This window comes from Osmia bicornis, chromosome 1, assembly GCF_907164935.1.
Source record: "Osmia bicornis bicornis chromosome 1, iOsmBic2.1, whole genome shotgun sequence".
Classification (NCBI taxonomy): Eukaryota; Metazoa; Arthropoda; class Insecta; order Hymenoptera; family Megachilidae; genus Osmia; species Osmia bicornis.
The window spans coordinates 13,883,988-13,901,932 of NC_060216.1; the positions used below are offsets into that span (position 1 = coordinate 13,883,988).

Sequence of the window (17,945 nt, forward strand, 5' to 3'; positions counted from 1 at the left end):
ACGACACATAGAATATTTATTTATGGGCTGAAGTAATCCAACATTATCAGATTTATAAGGAGATCAAAGAAGATACGATAGAAATAAAAATACAAAAATAAAAATCATATATTCTTGTGAATGTAATTTAATCTTTTCGCTGTGGTGTTTGTTAAATGAAATCCATTTAAAGTTTCATTCTAACGATGCGTTTTAACAAATTTGTTTCAGGAGGCAGCCAATCTGTTGCCAGTTACGAAGATCTGAGTTCAAGTAGCTTTAGCTCTGCGAGTAGAGCCTCTCTCGATGCGAGAAGCTCACCAACGCCTTCTTATGGTGCTGAAAATATGATGGTCTTTCCTGGTGATAGCAATGGATCCATTTGAGATTATTTGAGATGCGCAGGGTTGTTTCCAAAATGGCTGCGCTGTCTCAGGTAAATGAAAATCTCGCAATCTCAGTGCCACTGCAAGCGATACTGGCACGAAATACTTTGGGGAATTACAGTCTTTCATGATTCCATGAAATCAGTGGCTTAGATGTGACGATTGATCCTCTTTGTTCTTTCTCAAATGATACACTGTACTAGTATACTAAACTCGATATAAGATCGCTGAATTTTACTTTTGTTTATTTCTTTAATGATAATTAACGCATGATAATCGATCGTTTTTAATCGTATCTTCGTATATTACGTAAAGTAGCTTTTTGGTAACCACCGAGTGATGAATATAAGATATTCTACTTCCAATGTAAACAATTGCATTTTATACTCTTTAAGTGTAAGCAGTGCGTGAGATTCGAGTGTTACTACTATATTTAGCTGAACTTGCTGTTTTAATACGAAGCTTATCTTTTAATCGATGCATTATGCAATTTTCTTCATTTTTCTATTATCCTATTTAGCCTTTTGTAAACACGAAATGGGAAGACATTACGACGCGATTGTTCCGTGAATGTTTTAGTTTAATGCTGGTATACGAGATGCATTCATACAACCCTTTATATTAAAATTTTTTTATTTTTCAATAGTATAAAGTTAAGTCTTTAATTATTCATAATATCCAAGTACAGTAGTGTCTTATTATAATTGGTATTTATATTCAATATATTTTTCTTTTTGTTTTATTTTATATTCTATTTGCTAAGGTATCTTGAATCAAAATTGAGTATTTCATTATCAGAAAGGATTTAATGATTGCTTCTCGTGTTACTCGATGACCAATTTCCATATATTAAAGAAGAAATCTTAAGATTTTGTACAAAAAGAAGGAAATGAAAAAAAAGCAGAGCATAGTCACATACATTTGTACGGATGAAATCAGTTTATACGAGCGATGATCGAGTTACTTTGTGAGAAAAGATGCGAAAAATGCGGGTGTCTTTCTCTGCGTGCCGATTTTCCTCGGTCCTTTCAAGATCCTTTCTTCTGGATATACTTTTTTGGTTCCTGGAAACACATCAATTTTCTTGATCACGAAGGGACCATGAAATCGGGTTCGAACACGCGATCGCACAAACTGTTGCACGAAATAAGGGTGAAAGGGTGCAAAATGTGTAGTCGGTGTAAATGATATAGTGCTATAATTTGAGAGTGCCGTGTCATCAATTTGTACCAAAACCATGCGATCACAGAACCGCATGAAAATTTCAACATTTTTATAATTATGTAATTTTTTAGAATTTTAAATTTTGCATAGGACACCACAGATTTAACGTTATATCGTTCCTACCGACTGTACACAGTGTAGAGTCATAGTTGAATGAATTTAAAAAAAAAAAAAGGACAAAACCAACAAAAAAAATCATCAGTTCTTCTCTGGTGTTGCTTTTTTCATAGTTGTACAGACGAAAGTAGAGCAAATTCAGGAATCGTGCTTGCGATCTGCGTCTTCCGGACTCGAAGAAGCAAAGTAGCACGAAGTAACAAGCCACGAGTACTTCTTCGAGTGCTGCTTCTGCTCGTAACGTTCTTATTTCTCATTCTTGCTGGAGCAACGAACGATTGCTTATTGTTCTATCGGTTTACGTTAACGTTTGTATTAACGTCGAATCGTCCATTTCGAGGACGCGTGTTTCGAAGAAGCAGCACTCGCAGAGGTGAATTAAGCAAAAAAAGTTTTTTATTCGAATGCGTCGTAGTCGCGTAGACTTTATTACCTGAGAATTGTAAAATATAAGTGGTGCTGTTTGTTGGGTAGAATTTATATCGTGTTTTATCACGATTGGCTACGGATTATCTGTTTCAGTGGACAAATTATTTACTTTTCTTATTTAGGATAATTTAGTGACACATTAAATTTTCATTTTACATTTCATTTATCGTTAGAACATTCTGTTGGCATTAATGAATCTCTATTACCATGCTAGTACTGATACGTTCAACAATTTAAATATTACGTTTTACCTTAGTTTACTAAAATATTGAATCAAAATTAGGAGTACTAGTACAAATGTATTTTAAATCAAAATATTGATATATGTAAGTTTAAGTATGTAAATTTTGCAATAAAATATTAACCCTTCGTCGAACATGTACCAGAACACAGTGCCAAAATCTTGCAGTTTTATATTTAATATATTTTCCACTGATTTAGTGTACCGGTATCAATGAATTTAAGAAAAAATAAAAAAAATGTTAAATATCCACATAGGAATCATATGAATGCTAACAGAATCAGTGTGTAAAGGGTTAAAGATAATTAGTCACATGGGAAGCACATTTTTCCCAAATAATTGATTTACTATTTCCTATTAAATCATTTTACAAGCTCAATTTACAAAACTATCGAAAACTCAAAAGTACAAAGGTAGACCCCATCGAAACAGATAACCGGAAGTTGCATCGTTCTCGTGGCCAGTGCTACGTGGAGAGGGAACATAAAACAATGAAAACTTCAATCAAAAGTGAAAACACGTGGGTTTGTGGGATTTCAAATTCATATTCTCTTTTTATCATTGTTTCAGTGTACTTTCGATGTTTGTTTGAGTAGGTGTGAACGCGCGGTTGTATCTGTATGTGTGCGTGTGTGAAAAATCCGAAGTTTTCCGGGGTTCTCCACGGGGTACAGGATACGAAGGACGGTAAAGCGGCGTATGCATATATTTTTATACCTTTTACTTTCTAAACTTTCATTTTTCTAGGGATTAAGCGAGTTCGCAAGCTCCGATACGCAATGCACATTAGCAAGTTATACGATGATCGTGATTAATTAGTTTACTACGAACGTATGTGGTGTATTAATCCAGATAACATAAACTTACCGTTGACAAACGAATCGAACAACCGGATTATCTTGTATGCAGGTTTTAAGATAATCTTACAGGCATTCTCATATTGAGTTTTGTTCAAACCTTCTGTGATTCGTTGTCTATTATCGTGCAACTTCGGAATTTTTGCACTTTGGAACTTGTCTATCTTTTTTTTTTATTGAACGAACCCACTGAAAATTTTGGCGTTTATCGATTGTTTATCTGTTTATTAGGCGCTGAAGATTTGGATACTAACGATTTGCATATCGTTAGATAGTGTCGGAAGTTGTTTTTTAAAATAAATTCTCATCTTTTTTAACATTATCGTCACGTGTACGCATTTTTTTTTTTTTGGAGAAGGAGAGTAGGGCATGACCTGTGTTGTAAATTTCTGCCATTTACAAAAATCATTTTCTATCATTTATTCAATTACAGCCAGTGTGTTAAAAAAATGTGAAACGTTTGACGCAACAAAATAATTAATTCAAGTAGCCGAGTATGCCATTTTCCGCGGGATAAACGGAGAGTGCATCCTCATCCCCGGGTTTCTGGGACGAGGACGTGATCGACCTCGAAATCTCGAGGCAACGGGCTGATCTCGAACGCGTCATCCCTACATCGGTAGAGTATTGACTTCTCGTTTGATCATCGATAGATTATCGTTTACAAATTTCATTTCAGAGAACTAGCTAAATAATTTCGAATTATTTAATAATTCGATAACTAAATAATTATCGAATTGTCTAACATGAAATAGTGCCATTTTTTAACATTTTACAAACAAATATCTGTCAAACAACTGTGGGCTATCTTATTCACTCTATTTCCTTGTCTCCCTATTATTTTCCTAAATCTACCTTCATAATTAAATGTTGCAGCTCTACATCCCTTATGGCCCTGTATCTCCTACATCCCTCTATACCTTACATTCTTGCGTTCCTTGCATCCCTGCATCCCTTACATCTCTGCAACCCTTTATACTAGGATGAGCAGATGGCGCTCGTTTTCAGGGCACAAATGGAAGACTCCTTGAAAATGAGGACATGTCCAGTTTTGCTTCTCAGTTTTCTCGCATGAAGCCCCTAAAATCAATGCGAAGTTGAGCAGTAATTCCTGTTAACTTTTAAGTTCTTGACAAATGCTTTTATTAGTTTAATAAAATATGTAACAATGAAATATGATGAAACAAGTTTAGTAAAAGTTTTGCAGTGGGTATTTAGTTATGATAACTTTCTAAATACCGTTCAAAAAGATGCTACTGTTGCTATTGTTGAAGGTTAATATTTTTTTCATTTTAATTAAAATTTTGTGTAACAATTTATAAAAATTGTAGGTGGACAATCTGTATGCATATCTATGCCTCCTGGCTTAGGTAGATCTCTTTGTTTTCAATTACCAGCCATTGTACAAGGCAAAGTTGCTATTATTCATTCACCAAAATTATCTTTCATGAAGGTAAAATTTTTAGTCATTTTTCAAATTACATCATTCAGGAATTTTTTATTTTATTCTTTTTAGAAAGAAGTAGAATTTTTAAGAAGTAAGCAGATCAATGCGTGTTTGTTACATCAAACTTTACACCCAAGTAAAAGACAAAGTATTTTAAAGAATTTAATATCAGGTTCCCCTACTATATCATTATTGTATGTTACTCCAGATATAGCTCTACTAGCATATTTTCAGGTAAACATTTGTTTGTTATATTACTTTTTATCATTTGTACACTAATTGATTAACAAATATTTTAACAGAAGCTTGTATTTGAATTAAAAAGACAAAAGAAATTATCTTACATTGTGTTTAATGAAGCACATTATTTAAGTAAATTTGGATACGAATATACTTCTAATTATACAAGAATAAATGCAGTTCGTAAAATATATGATGGCATTCCAAAAGTTGTAGTAACTACAACAGTTACCAATGAGGTAATAAAAAAATTGATTAGTATTTTTTTATTGCTTGTTTTTAAATTTATATCATAGGATATTAAAATGTTTTGTTAGGTAATCAAAGACATTTGTGAACAATTGACGCTAAGAAACCCAAAGATATTTTTATTAGCAGCTCAAAAAATCAATGTAGTCTATGATATATGGTTTTTAGATATTCTTCCTGATCCATTTGAGCATCTTAAAAACTTTATCGTGGAATCACTAGGGTTTTTAGGAACAAGTATTCAGAAGGTAAATCAGCTTTGTTTTTCCAGTGCAATTAGATAACAAGTATTTATATATATATTAATTGCACTTAGGTTCTGCAAAAAGGTTGTGCCATTATCTATTGTAGGGAGGTAGCAACTGCAGAATTATTAAAGAATAAGTTAAATGCTTCTGGCATATCCACGCTTGCGTACCACCATAGTGAGCATATTATAATTTGAACCAAGGCTGTTAGATAAAAAAATAAAATCTGTTATTTATTTTAGAGTTGACTCGTGGCAAGCAGCGTAATATCGAGAATAAGTGGATATCCGGTGATGCTTATGTTATTACTACAACCTACAGTTATGGATTCATTTATAAGAAATCAATTAGATGCACAGTGTATTGGACAGTACCTGAAAATATTTCCAAGTATTATAGAGAATCAATGCAAAGCCGTTCGGATAATAATTTGTCGCATTGCAGAATATATTTTAGCGTGAAGGAATATTTATCGGTGAAAATGGCTATCGAAAATCACGATGTAATGAACGATCCAGAGCATATAAAACAAAGATTAAAAGAATACGAAAAATTAATATCCTATTGCCTTTTAGTAAAGTACGAAATTTATATTAATGAAGCCCTTGTATGTATGTACATTAAATCTTGAGACTAATTCTCTTTAGATGCCGTCACGTGGTTATTAGTCAATATTTTGGGCGTGTAATACCCCCTTGCAAAAGAAATTGTGATGTCTGTAAGGATGAAGAGATAGTAGAAGTAAGAACCGCTAAATTTCTCGTATTTTCTGAAGGTAGGGAGGGAATAAAATACAACAGGTAAGTATTCATGGATAAAAATATTTTTGTTTTATAAATAAAAACTTAAGTTATAAATGCTTTCTAATTCTCAGTTATGAGACAAGTGAAGACTTGCCAATTAAAGAAACTAACTGTGAGGAATTAAAAATAAAAGACAATAATAAACAGATCGTGCAATATAACGATAAAACTAGTCAGGAAGGCACAGTACACACGTGTACATGCACGTCGCATTCTTTAGTGGATAATAATAACGTAAGGAAAGATGCGACGTCACCAGAACTAGGTTCCTCTCCACGCAAGATCATAAAACAATCAGTAAAACGAAAAAATTCTATCAAAAGTCCTAACAGAAAAAGAATTAAGGTTTTGAAAATTACTAAAATAAAAGTAGGCGAAAGAAGCGATCTCATTCCAAGGAGAGACTCCCCTGAAACCGTTGTTGCTGACACCAAATACCAACAGAAATTAAATTCTGATAATAAACCAAGCATTGAAATCGAAAAAGTTACGGATAAAAAGGCTGTTATGAAACAGTCTGTGAAACCCGTTAAGAATAATTCAAACGCGAGCGAGTCGCGTGACAATGTAATGATAGAATATTTAATGGATAAGTATAATTTAGACAGACAATCAATAACATTAGAAATAAAAAAAAAGTGAAGTTAACTAATAATAATATATAATAATATATAATAATATATAAATATGAAACTAAAATAATTTTTATTTTTATATGTAATAAAAAGCTATTTGAAATGATATTCCTGTCGATTGTTAACCATTGCAATAATATATAAATATATCGTTAATATTATTTTTATGAAATCATTATGGAAGGTGATTTTTTTTAAATAGATTGATTTGTATCGCATCGGTGCTAGACGCAAACTGGGTCGACGAGTTATACTCGTAAAACGTCAAACTTGCTCATTCACGCAACAGGTGATATAACTCGTATTTGAGTCTTTGGATTTTCTTACCAACACCCGGATGATGCACCTGTCTGTCACGTTCCAGTCTTCAAAAATGTCCTTATTTGAAGTTGCATGTGTTCGGCCAAATTAGAATGTTTTAGAACGTTCAAACAAGGGTGTTTCTATGTCAGTAATAATAAGTAAGATGCATAATTTCAGTAAAGGTATTGAACAATTTCAGAACCCTCCAGGGGAGCACAGTTTGAGAATCACTGGACTATCCGGGAAAGGATCAAATCTATTCCACATGCAACATCAACCAAATAATAATGTCAAGTAGCAAGAGAATAAGATACAAGAAAAGGAAGCATTCGAACCAGTAAAATTGCAGGATCGAATGAAACAATCCCGAAGATGTTCCAGGATTCCTGTTTCCTGGATGCGGCAAACCGGAATCACCCAACGGGAGCAGCTACGTCGGCAGTTGCACGACAATTGGCAATCGGTCGAAAATAATAGGCAGGCGGTCGCTTGGAGAGGGAGGGCTTTTTGGCTCGGTTAGGCTGCACCAGGGATAGAAACGGCGTGAGGTCAGAAGAAAGAGGAACGGGCGTGCTTATCGTGCATCGTCTCCAACTACCTCGAAACGCTTCTCCACGGTAAGCTAAGCCTGAACCGTGTCCCTCCACCCGGCCGTACTTCTCAACATGCCTCGACCAAGAGTACCTCAGCTGACGTTCGCAAAAACATCATCGCGACACGTGTATCGTCGTCTTCTACCCTGCTTTTACCCGCAGGATCATCGTTTTCCTAATTTAGTTTCTCACTCTGCCAGGAGTGTATCGGTCAATCTGACCAATTCGTCAAACGATTTTAGAAGTACATATTATTCGTGACGGGTTTCAAATGAAATTGTAATTCATCTGTGCCCAGATTGCCAAGATTTTTCAGACATATCAAACGTGTTTTCGTCTATAAATAGTTTGCTACTTAACGAGTTAAGTACATCGTGTTACCAATTTGGCGTATTGATCCTCTATGCAAGTCATTCTGTTTTCACGATCGTACTTCTTTCTTTTAATTATGCTCAACTGAAGTATCAACTGCGTTTTAATTAACAAATGAAGTACCTTCGGGTCTTTTTAATTGATGGTCAATATTCATATTTCCACTAGAAAAGATTAATTTTATGCGACCTCACATGTTAATGTGTCTGAAATATCTGCACGACTTGGATTTCGTTTTATTTCTGTATGGGTTTCTACAAAATATCTGGGGGGTTCGAAACGACAAAAATCTGGATATTCCAGGTCTCGTTCAGTGACGTCATACAGTCTTTGACGTAAATGCTTCGTAGCTGGTAATCGAAGAGAAGCTGACAACACTCTGACCACTTGAGACGAGTTCGATTTTTTAAACGTTCCTTCCCGCGCTCTTCTTCGAGTGAGTCAAATATAGATCATTAAATTCGATAATACGCTGGTCTTGTCCCAGTAATCTCTTTTTGTTATCGAGGGACCTTAACACAGCGCGAAAGAAAAGAAATGGAAAGCACAAAAAAAGAATCAAATCCCTAGAATCTCTGTTATTAACAAATTACTCGTTATCATCAAAGAAGAGACGTTGACATATAGATCGTTCGGTTCTCGAAGAAGAAGGATTAACAGCCGACTGAAGAAAAAAAAAAAACTTCTCTTGAAACTGAAATTGCTCGTTCGAAATAACGAGCAACCAATACAGATAAATCCCTGTTGGACAAGTAGAGAAAATGAATTGTACTAAAAGTGAGGCGATAGGGGTACTTGACGCTTCTGAAAATACCGCAGACATCCCCCCCTGTCGAAACTCGTGGTAACGAACCATCGAGAGCAGCTTCTTTTTACTTCTACAATCAGGTCATTGGGCCTGCAACACCAGTGGGAATAGTAGAATGCCGCGAACCACTCGAACGACTCCTTCAGCAATCCATTTCTCGGCTCTTTCCTTTCTAACAGCAGCCAGCCCCGATATCGACGTCGGTACTACGAAAAATGGCGTCACAAGATGCATCGAAATATTCATAATCAGATCTTTTTCCTCCTACTATTAAAGTTTAAAGAAAATGATACTTTGCCTTTGCAGTTATACTATTGGTTAGTGATGGTAATTGAAAAAATATTCAACAGATATACTTAGAATTTCAGTTTTTCTTAACGATCTTCCTTTCGAATCCTTAGCAGACAATGTCTATGCATATGCGTTGCCATATTACATCCAGCACTCAACAATTAGCAAGGCATTGTGGAAACGCGCTTTTCAAACCGACTGGTCGATACTACGACTTAGAATCAGTGAAAAGGAAAGGAATTTGTATATTTTCAAGTTAATGTCACGAGGTCAAGGTGTAAGTAAATAAATAGTGGTCAAAAAGTAGGAGGCGAAGAATGGATGAGGAACTTTCTTAATGGCCCAAGTCCGAATTGATCTTAGGTGCCTTATGCGGAGGAACTTAAGAAACTCCGGATGGTCCTGTGTGACTATTCCTCTGCCCTTTGTACAGAAGAGACAAGGAGCATCCGTAATTTCTTAGTTTGGGCCATTACTCCATTATCCCCTAACGGTAAACCTAAAACGCCTAATGCAGTTTATAAAAAATGCAGTGTTACATGTAACCCGGATGATAATTAATCATTAATAGCGACATCGTTACAGGAACATATCTCCTTGGCGGGATGTTGAAAAGCAGTTCCTTACCTGTCTCTTCTAGACATTCTTTTCATCCACATCGTTACACGTACTTCCGTTCCTCGTGTAAGTATGTAGGTACATGTATTTAACGGCGAAGTGATCAGAAATGTGGTGGCGCGCGCTCACGCACGTATATGTACATATATGGATGTATACCCTCTCGAAGAGCGGCCACTTGAAGATGCACGAACGCCGCGAACACGTAGCATTCTATTCGCGGCACAATTTTCGAGGATCGATATATCGAGCGGTGTGTCCCGTCGGTCGACGACGATGTCTTCAAATAGCACGGTAGTTAACGTCTCTAAGAGTCACCCTCAAGAAGGGTGGCGAGAGAACGGGAGGAGAGACTGCAGGATCCTTTTCTCTTCCTCCTCGATTCTTCTGCTCTCTGCCCCCTCGACATCGGTGACGTTCTTCCTCTTTACCTTGCTATCTTCTTCTTTGCTTCCCTCTATGTTTTCGTGCTCCGATGTTTCATTACTGTACCGTCTTTGATATTAAGGGGTCAATAGGAACGACACTAGCATCATTGGTAGAGTAAGAGTGAAACACCGAAAAGTAATTCAAGGTTTTCGGACTTAATTCGAAGAGTAACGAGAATTTAGAAGTATAACAATCGACGTGCAGAGAGTTTTATAATGTTTTAAAAGTTGAATTACAAAATCGAGCTCTGTAAGGTGCTGTGTAATTGTACCATGAATATTTTTAAAAAAGAATCATGAGAAAATGAAGCTTCTTCGCTTCGAGAGTTTCTTAGTTTCTCCGCGCGAGACCCCCAAGATCAATTCGGACTTGGGCCACCGTCATTTTTGTTGAGCGAATATATGAATATAATATTGCCATCGTTGTTTCTGGATGAATTTATAATAAATGTAAATAAAGTGTTCCTCGAGTAATGGCACTTTCCATTAATTATACATTAAACTCCCTCTTTCAAGTTTTACTATTATGTTTCTTATAGCCGGGTTGAAGAGATCTTGTTAGAAGACTTACGGTAGTGGTAGTATTACTTCTTGGTATTTTAAGTTGCGGGTACATCAAAGAAACTTAGAACAGCTACCTTGATACATGTATTCTGTTCTTCACTGCTCGTTAGGCGCAACTCCGTCGAGGATTGTAACGAATAAACACGTTTTTATAGCTCACAGTTCTGCTAATGAATCTCTAGCGATAAGAAGAAATTAGTGTTTGACTGAAATTTTTGCGAATCTAAATCTAAATCTAAAATACAACTTTATTGTATTTTATTTCATCTTATTATCGTATAAGAAGTATTGTAGAGAAATAAATTGACACTCGATTTGTTGAACGCGATATCCGCACATACCGATTGATCCGAGGATATGAAAAGCAAGATCGCGAGGGTGCACCCGATCATGATCCGCGCGGCCTCCATCCAGCCTTACGTTATTTATCCCCTTAGCATTCATCGTCGCAATTAGCGCGTTTGACAAGGTGTTCGTGTCGCGCGATTACGTCCGTTGACGATGGCACATTGGGCATATGCCGCATTGAGGTAGATTCGTGTCGTGGAAACATCGGAACGCCACGAACCTACAGGGATTACCACCACTTCTTTCCTCCTCGGTCCTCCGCGATACTCTCGACCCTTTCTAACCTGTCATCGTGTAGCACGTCACGAGCGCGAGTTACCCCTTCTTTCTTTTCTTCTTCCCTCGGTATCGAGTTAAGAGGAAGAAGCGGGGTGGCGACGAGGTGCATATCGGTGCTAGTGCCGTTGCTGGTCCACCACCTCCATCGCCACCACTACCGCTACCAACGAGTATCCACCTCCACCGTTGCATCTCTATAGCCGACGATGAGGATTCTGCAGCTTCGACAAAGTCGTTTCAAGAAGTCAGTCGACGGTTGCACGTCCTCGCGATTCGGGGATTAACGATCAGCAAAAGGCGAAGGGATTGGACAACGAACAGAGAGGGAGAGAAAGATAGAGCTCGGTTTCCTTCGAAGAATCTTTTTTTTTTCTTTCTTTTCTTTATCTCTTCCGCTCATTTCCGTTCCACGCACTGGTTACACGCGCTCACCTTTGTTACTTCTCACCGACTCTTGATTCCTTCCGCTTCTGGTACGAAGAAGATGCGCTGAGGAGACGTCGACGAAAGATGTCGATGGACGAGGCACATGGAGGCGGCATGGTTTCCGCAATTCTTTCCTCGGTCGTACTTCTTCTCCTGCTCGGACGCACCGCGGATGCTCAGTAAGAATCTTCCTACTATTAGCGCCGCCATTTTAACGCGCCACCGATACTTTTCCCTCGAGTTGTAGCCCTTTCCTTTTGGAACATCACCAGCAGTTTCTCTCCTTGGATTTCTATCTATTTTCAATGGAGATCTGGATTTTTTAGTATTCTTCTATTACGATTGCGAGTCAGTAGTTATAGTTCTTTTATAAGGTAACACCAACAGTTTCTTCTTGGGTTTGTAATTTTGTTTGTAAATATGGTTTCTTGTCATGGAATTTATATTACTATTCCATTGGAATATTCAATCATCGGTTCCTCTTTCTGGACTTCTATCTTCCTCTTCTTCAATCGCCATTTCTTTTTCACTTCGACTCTTATTCTAATAGTTCTTATCTTAAGGTTTTTAGTCCTATACCAGCAGTTTTTCTACTTGGACTCGTGGTCCACTTCCATGGGAATCTCATGTAATGTTGCATTATGAAAACGTAGTTATCGCTGGGAGAAGAGGTTCTTCTTGCGTTCTGACGCTACAAAATGGCAGTTTTAGAGAACACGAAATGGATGTATTCTTTACTCCTGTCCAATATTATTAGATTCGTGAAACGTAAATATGTAAAAATAGTTAAGTGGGTAGAAATTTGTATAAAATTGTAAGAATTATTTCTTTAACATACCTCTGAACAATGATATTTTATAAATATAATAGTTCTTTTATTACAGGTTTAACAATCGTTCGCGTTTAACATTTTAAGGAATCTTAAATGATATTATTTCATAGTAGAATGAAACTTTTTAATACAGAACGGTTTCGAATCGACCATGGATAGAAGACTCGATGAAATCACCGCGAAGAAGTCGAAAGAGTGGATCACAGTGAAACTTCTGCAGTGCAGTGTGTCAAGTTCGACGAAATTAAATCCTACGTGTGAAAATAGTGAACATCGTGTATGAATTTGTTATGTGTATAACCAAAAGCTGATAAGATGTGATGAAATGGATGTGAGTGGACGTCGGAAAGTTTCCTGACAATGAGCTTTTGTTAATTTCACTCCTGTCTCCTATATATGTCGTACTGAAAAACAATTAAACCCTGTGTAATTGTGTTTTTCATTCCTGAGGATAATTAACAGTGAAAATACGATAAAATGTCTCCTTAAAAAAGTATTATTTGAATACTAATTTTATCTAAGATTTTGTCATTAAATGGTTCTTAAACATGTTTCGTTCTCGTATTTATTTAACTTTCTGTGAAAGTTTCTTATGGTTTGACGAAGTGTTTCTACATTTACCAAAACTGTGAATCGAAATTGCAGGCGGAGTTTGGAGTTCTTCGATCTCTTACCGGAAGATCCTAAGCTCTATGATAAAATGCGACCGCCTAAGAAAGATGGACAAGCGACCGTCGTTTACTTCCACGTAACCGTCATGGGACTTGACTCGATAGACGAGAATTCAATGGTATTATTTGTTATTACTTCAATTTCTTACATCCGATTCAGATATTGTTTCAAAGTAAATCGATTTAATAACGACCTCGGCAAACTATCTATTCCAAAAGGGTTTAAAAAAACAATTTAACATGAAATAAATAGCGTTAACCCTTTGCGGAAGGGATACTCTGACGCTCGAGTGACGCTTGGACTGCTGTCCGCAGACAACCGTCCGCAAAAGGTTGAAATGTTGAAGTATAGATCATGGTTTTTCGTGTTTCTAGACCTACGCTGCTGACATATTCTTCGCTCAAACTTGGAAAGATAACAGGCTGCGATTACCAGAAAACATGACATCCGAATATAGGTGTGACAGTATCTATTTTTCAGTTATAGTAGAAGATATACATATAATATTGCAAAAATTAGTAAGTTGAAAATGTGCATCGATTTCATTAAAATTTAAGATTGCTGGAGGTAGACTGGTTGAAGAATATGTGGCGACCAGATTCCTTCTTCAAGAACGCGAAGTCAGTGACTTTTCAAACGATGACTATACCGAATCACTATTTGTGGCTGTACAAAGACAAGACTATTTTATACATGGTCAAGTAAGTATATTCTTCAATTCTTTAGAAATCATCACCTTGCACATTTGATGTAACACGAATGAATCATTTCGTTATTAAATCCTTATACAAGAGGAAATATTCTGTCATTATGTTTCAGATTGACATTGAAACTCTCTTGTGCCATGAATTTCCTTATCTACCCTCACGATACACAGGAATGTAAGCTACAGATGGAAAGCCGTGAGTAGAATTGTATTTCTCTTAAACTGATTTCAAAATTCTAAATAGAGATTACTTATTTTCTTCAAGAAATACCTTAATATACTATTTTCTTTTTATTTTCTGATCGCTAATTACCATTCCTCGCGGTATCATATTAAGAGTCTCTTTCCGTTCGTGTACCAATTCCTTTTTTCCGAATTTCTATCCTACGAACGAGGTTAAAGCACGATCGTTCTGCTGCGAGCGCGATAGAGCTTCCGAAGGTGTCCAATGCTTTGAATGAAAAGCGTTCCAAACGATTAGACGGTAAATCGAGCAGCGATGTGAATTTACTTGAATATTCGGGAACCGAGTCGTAGAGTACGGCCTTTTTAGTTTTATACACGGTGAATACCGGTACGATTTCACAAGGACAAAACAACTCGGTCAACAGTGTCGCACACGACGGATGAAATGATCTTCCAGTGGGATCCTGACGTGCCACTCGTCGTCGACGAGAACATCGAGCTGCCGCAGTTGCAACTGGTTAAGAATTACACAGCCGATTGCACCCAGGTCTATTCGACCGGTAAGCGAACGTTTCGTGTTCACGAAGCTTTGTGCTCGCGAAACAAAACGATCTTTTTACTCTTCCCTAATTAACGTTCAATTCGAGACTGTTGAAAGAGAAGAGGCGTACGAATAAAAGTAGAAAATGATGTCACACCGAACCGAGCAATGTTCATTAGAATACAGTAACGTCGATGTTTCGTGGGTATCCGTGTTCGTCGAAGAAAGATTAATAGAAATTTCTTTACTGTTTAGGTAACTTCACTTGCCTCGAGGTAGTGTTCGTCTTAAAGCGTAGACTTGGCTACTACCTGTTTCATACTTACGTTCCCACTTGCTTAATCGTCATTATGTCGGTGAGTTTTTGAATAAAAAATCATTATTGTTTCATAAGTTTATGAGATATTAGTTTTTTATAGACGGAAAGGCAAATAAAATATACTTAAATTTCTTTTAATTTGCACTGTCTTTGAATTGCCTCATACTCTGCACAGTGGGTGTCCTTTTGGATAAAACCGGAAGCAGCGCCAGCGAGGGTAACACTTGGCGTAACATCCCTCCTCACTCTTTCGACCCAACACGCGAAGAGTCAAGCGTCACTACCACCCGTGTCGTATCTAAAGGCCGTCGATGCGTTCATGTCCGTTTGCACGGTGTTCGTGTTCATGGCGTTGATGGAGTATTGCCTGGTAAATATCGTCCTCGGCGATTCGGATCCACCGGCGGCAAAGCCGGCGCCTCCTCCTGCGCCGCCATCCTCCAGTGGCACGGATACCGCAAAGCTCGACAAAATCTTCGACATTGCCACTAAGGTAACGCCTGGATGAAAATCCGACTGTACCAGACAGCTTCTGTGCCTCGGAAAATATGAGAGAGCTACCCTTAGAGAGGGTCCACCCTCTCTAAGTTAGATTTGAAGAATTGAAAGATCCCATTATCGAGCACGCATTCGTCTCTCTGTAAGTTTCGAGGCACGGAAGCGTTGTCTGCACACCGGCGGTTCAAGTTGTGATCGTTCTCACGCAGGAGAACGCAATGTTGTTATCCGGTCGATCGCAGAAATCAACCGGACCACCGCCAGGGCCTACACCTGCCCAAAGGGCGCGAATGCGTGCCCTGAACATCGATCGAGTTTCACGGGTCTTTTTCCCCTTCCTATTCGCTGTTCTGAACGTCACCTATTGGATCATGTTCGCCGAGTACATTTAAACATTCAAGGAGCACCCGATCGCGACTTCCTCAACGAGCTCGATGAAAAGAAGCTGACGTTACCGGAAGGGGATAATGAAAAATGCGACAAGACGTTACCGAAAGAAGACACAAACTTTACGATTCTGATCGCGGAATGTTTTTTTAAGGACATCGTGTAAGGGTATGAATGGAATGGATACACTGATCGTGATGGTGTATTTTTAGGAGATCGTTTGACGATCAATCGTTTTCGATGACGAGCGCTGATCCAGGCTGTTGATAGAATTAAAGAATCGTCGAGAACAGAGGGATTTAATTAAGATTTGTGTTGGAGAATATTGGTGTAATCAGAAAGGGAACGATTATTAATTGATCGACATTTCTGATATGCAAAGTTGCAATGTGATAAAGGAATAATTGAAAATATTTGTTTTTATTAGGAAGGGTAAAGGATAGGTATTGCTCAAAAACATTGACGGAGAAATTCGAAGATTAATTCGCGGTAACACTTTAGCACTTTCAATTCAATACTATGTTACCAAAAACTAGATAATTAAAAATTTATATAAACTAAGGAATAAAAAATGCGATATGATGAACGAGATTTGAATTGAACGTTATTATCGATAAATAAAATGAAAAGTGTAGATAAATCTCAAATGAATTATTATTGTTAATAAAAGACGTAGTTAAATTAAATTGATTAGGAATTGAGATTTCAAATAACTCCGAGCGAATTTCACTTGAAAAGTGAACGCTTAAAATGAAATTGTTTAATGGTGATTAAAATTAAGTACAATTATGCTCGATCGAATTTCAGAACATATTTTTCAGCGTATTATTCTTTAAGTACTCGTTTTCTTTATAATTGTATCATTATCTTCAACGTATCCTTACTACAAAGAGAACGTGATACTTCATGTATTATAATAAAAATCGTCTTCGGCTCATTAATTTAACGTTATAAAAAATTTCAGTTATTTATAAATCATAAACTTGTTTATCGAATCGTAAATTGAAAAATAGATATCAAAGGAGGAAAAACAAAGAATCCAAATTGTAATCACTGACAACTATCGTTTCGGTGTTTAATCCTCTTAATTACGAGCGAGAGCAATAAAACAAAAGAAAAAAAAGCTTGTGTAGTTTAACGAGTACTACAAATTGTATAAATATCAAAAATTCACATTATTATCGAAGCATAATAAGTGAAACTGTCGAACTGTCTAAACGTGTGGTTCGGTCCTTTTAACAAATAATTACTTGAAGATTTACTATTAATTTAATTGAAATTTATGATAATTAAACTTGTTAAGAAACAAAGTTGCAACTGCTAAAACAAGCATCGGCAATAATCTTTGTCAAATAGACCTAAATGTTGGTTATACAGTTGGCCCCCAATATCTGCGATGTCAGTGATGGGCAACTGTGCCCTTTTGAGAATGGGGAATGGCCAAGAGAAAGAATGATACAGTATATTATAAATGTACAGTGTAGTGTGCAGTGCATTTCATTATTACTTTATTTAATGATAATAATGTCCTTTAATTAAGTTTCCCTATATTTCACTGAGAATCCTCATTTTTCTTCCGTCACCACAACTTAATGATAAAATAAAATATCATCGTTTATTTAACATGTTTCGTACTGCAAAATATTTAATCCCTCGGGTAGAAAATATGCTTCTAAAATATTAGCTCGAAATTCATGTAAATAATAAAATTAGAGCACTTTTTGTTCCGCAGTGCGTGAGCCTTAAAAAGGTAATGAAGGGACATTTGATCGAACGGTATGAATATTGTATATAAGCTTTCATCATTTAAAACTTTTATTTAGGACTACATAATACTAATTATCGCTCTGTAAAATAAACGTCTGTTTGCTTTCATTTTTATTCAATAACTGAAATTCCTCATTCGTTTCTTTATTACC

General features: G+C 36.7%; 2 protein-coding genes and 1 long non-coding RNA gene across 4 annotated transcripts; 2 read left to right on the forward strand and 1 right to left on the reverse strand.

Annotated features, from left to right (window-relative positions):
• Positions 1 to 3,638: 3,638 nt before the first annotated feature.
• On the reverse strand, positions 3,639 to 9,838 carry LOC123987862. The gene is made up of 2 exons (XR_006829502.1): positions 7,494 to 9,838; positions 3,639 to 4,313 (listed from the first exon to the last, which is right to left on the reverse strand). It is a non-coding gene; the product is annotated as an uncharacterized LOC123987862 (long non-coding RNA).
• On the forward strand, positions 4,307 to 6,880 carry LOC114883238 (ATP-dependent DNA helicase Q5-like). Its single transcript, XM_029200837.2, has 9 exons — positions 4,307 to 4,507; positions 4,565 to 4,686; positions 4,750 to 4,914; positions 4,983 to 5,159; positions 5,238 to 5,417; positions 5,486 to 5,594; positions 5,660 to 5,996; positions 6,065 to 6,217; positions 6,292 to 6,880. The coding sequence occupies exons 1-9, from the start codon at positions 4,402 to 4,404 to the stop codon at positions 6,860 to 6,862; spliced, it is 1,920 nt and encodes a 639-aa protein (XP_029056670.2). The 5' UTR covers positions 4,307 to 4,401; the 3' UTR covers positions 6,863 to 6,880.
• Positions 9,839 to 11,687: 1,849 nt separating the features above from the next.
• On the forward strand, positions 11,688 to 17,912 carry LOC114883240 (glycine receptor subunit alpha-2). 2 transcript variants are annotated; one of them, XM_029200843.2, is made up of 9 exons: positions 11,688 to 12,064; positions 13,363 to 13,507; positions 13,764 to 13,846; positions 13,947 to 14,090; positions 14,209 to 14,291; positions 14,707 to 14,841; positions 15,078 to 15,178; positions 15,317 to 15,634; positions 15,849 to 17,912. In XM_029200843.2, exons 1-9 carry the CDS (start codon positions 11,970 to 11,972, stop codon positions 16,029 to 16,031), a joined length of 1,287 nt encoding a protein of 428 aa, XP_029056676.1. In that variant the 5' UTR covers positions 11,688 to 11,969; the 3' UTR covers positions 16,032 to 17,912. The 2 variants fall into 2 exon arrangements, with proteins under 2 accessions (XP_029056676.1, XP_029056677.1); XM_029200844.2 differs by having other exon boundaries at positions 15,882 to 17,912.
• Positions 17,913 to 17,945: the final 33 nt, after the last annotated feature.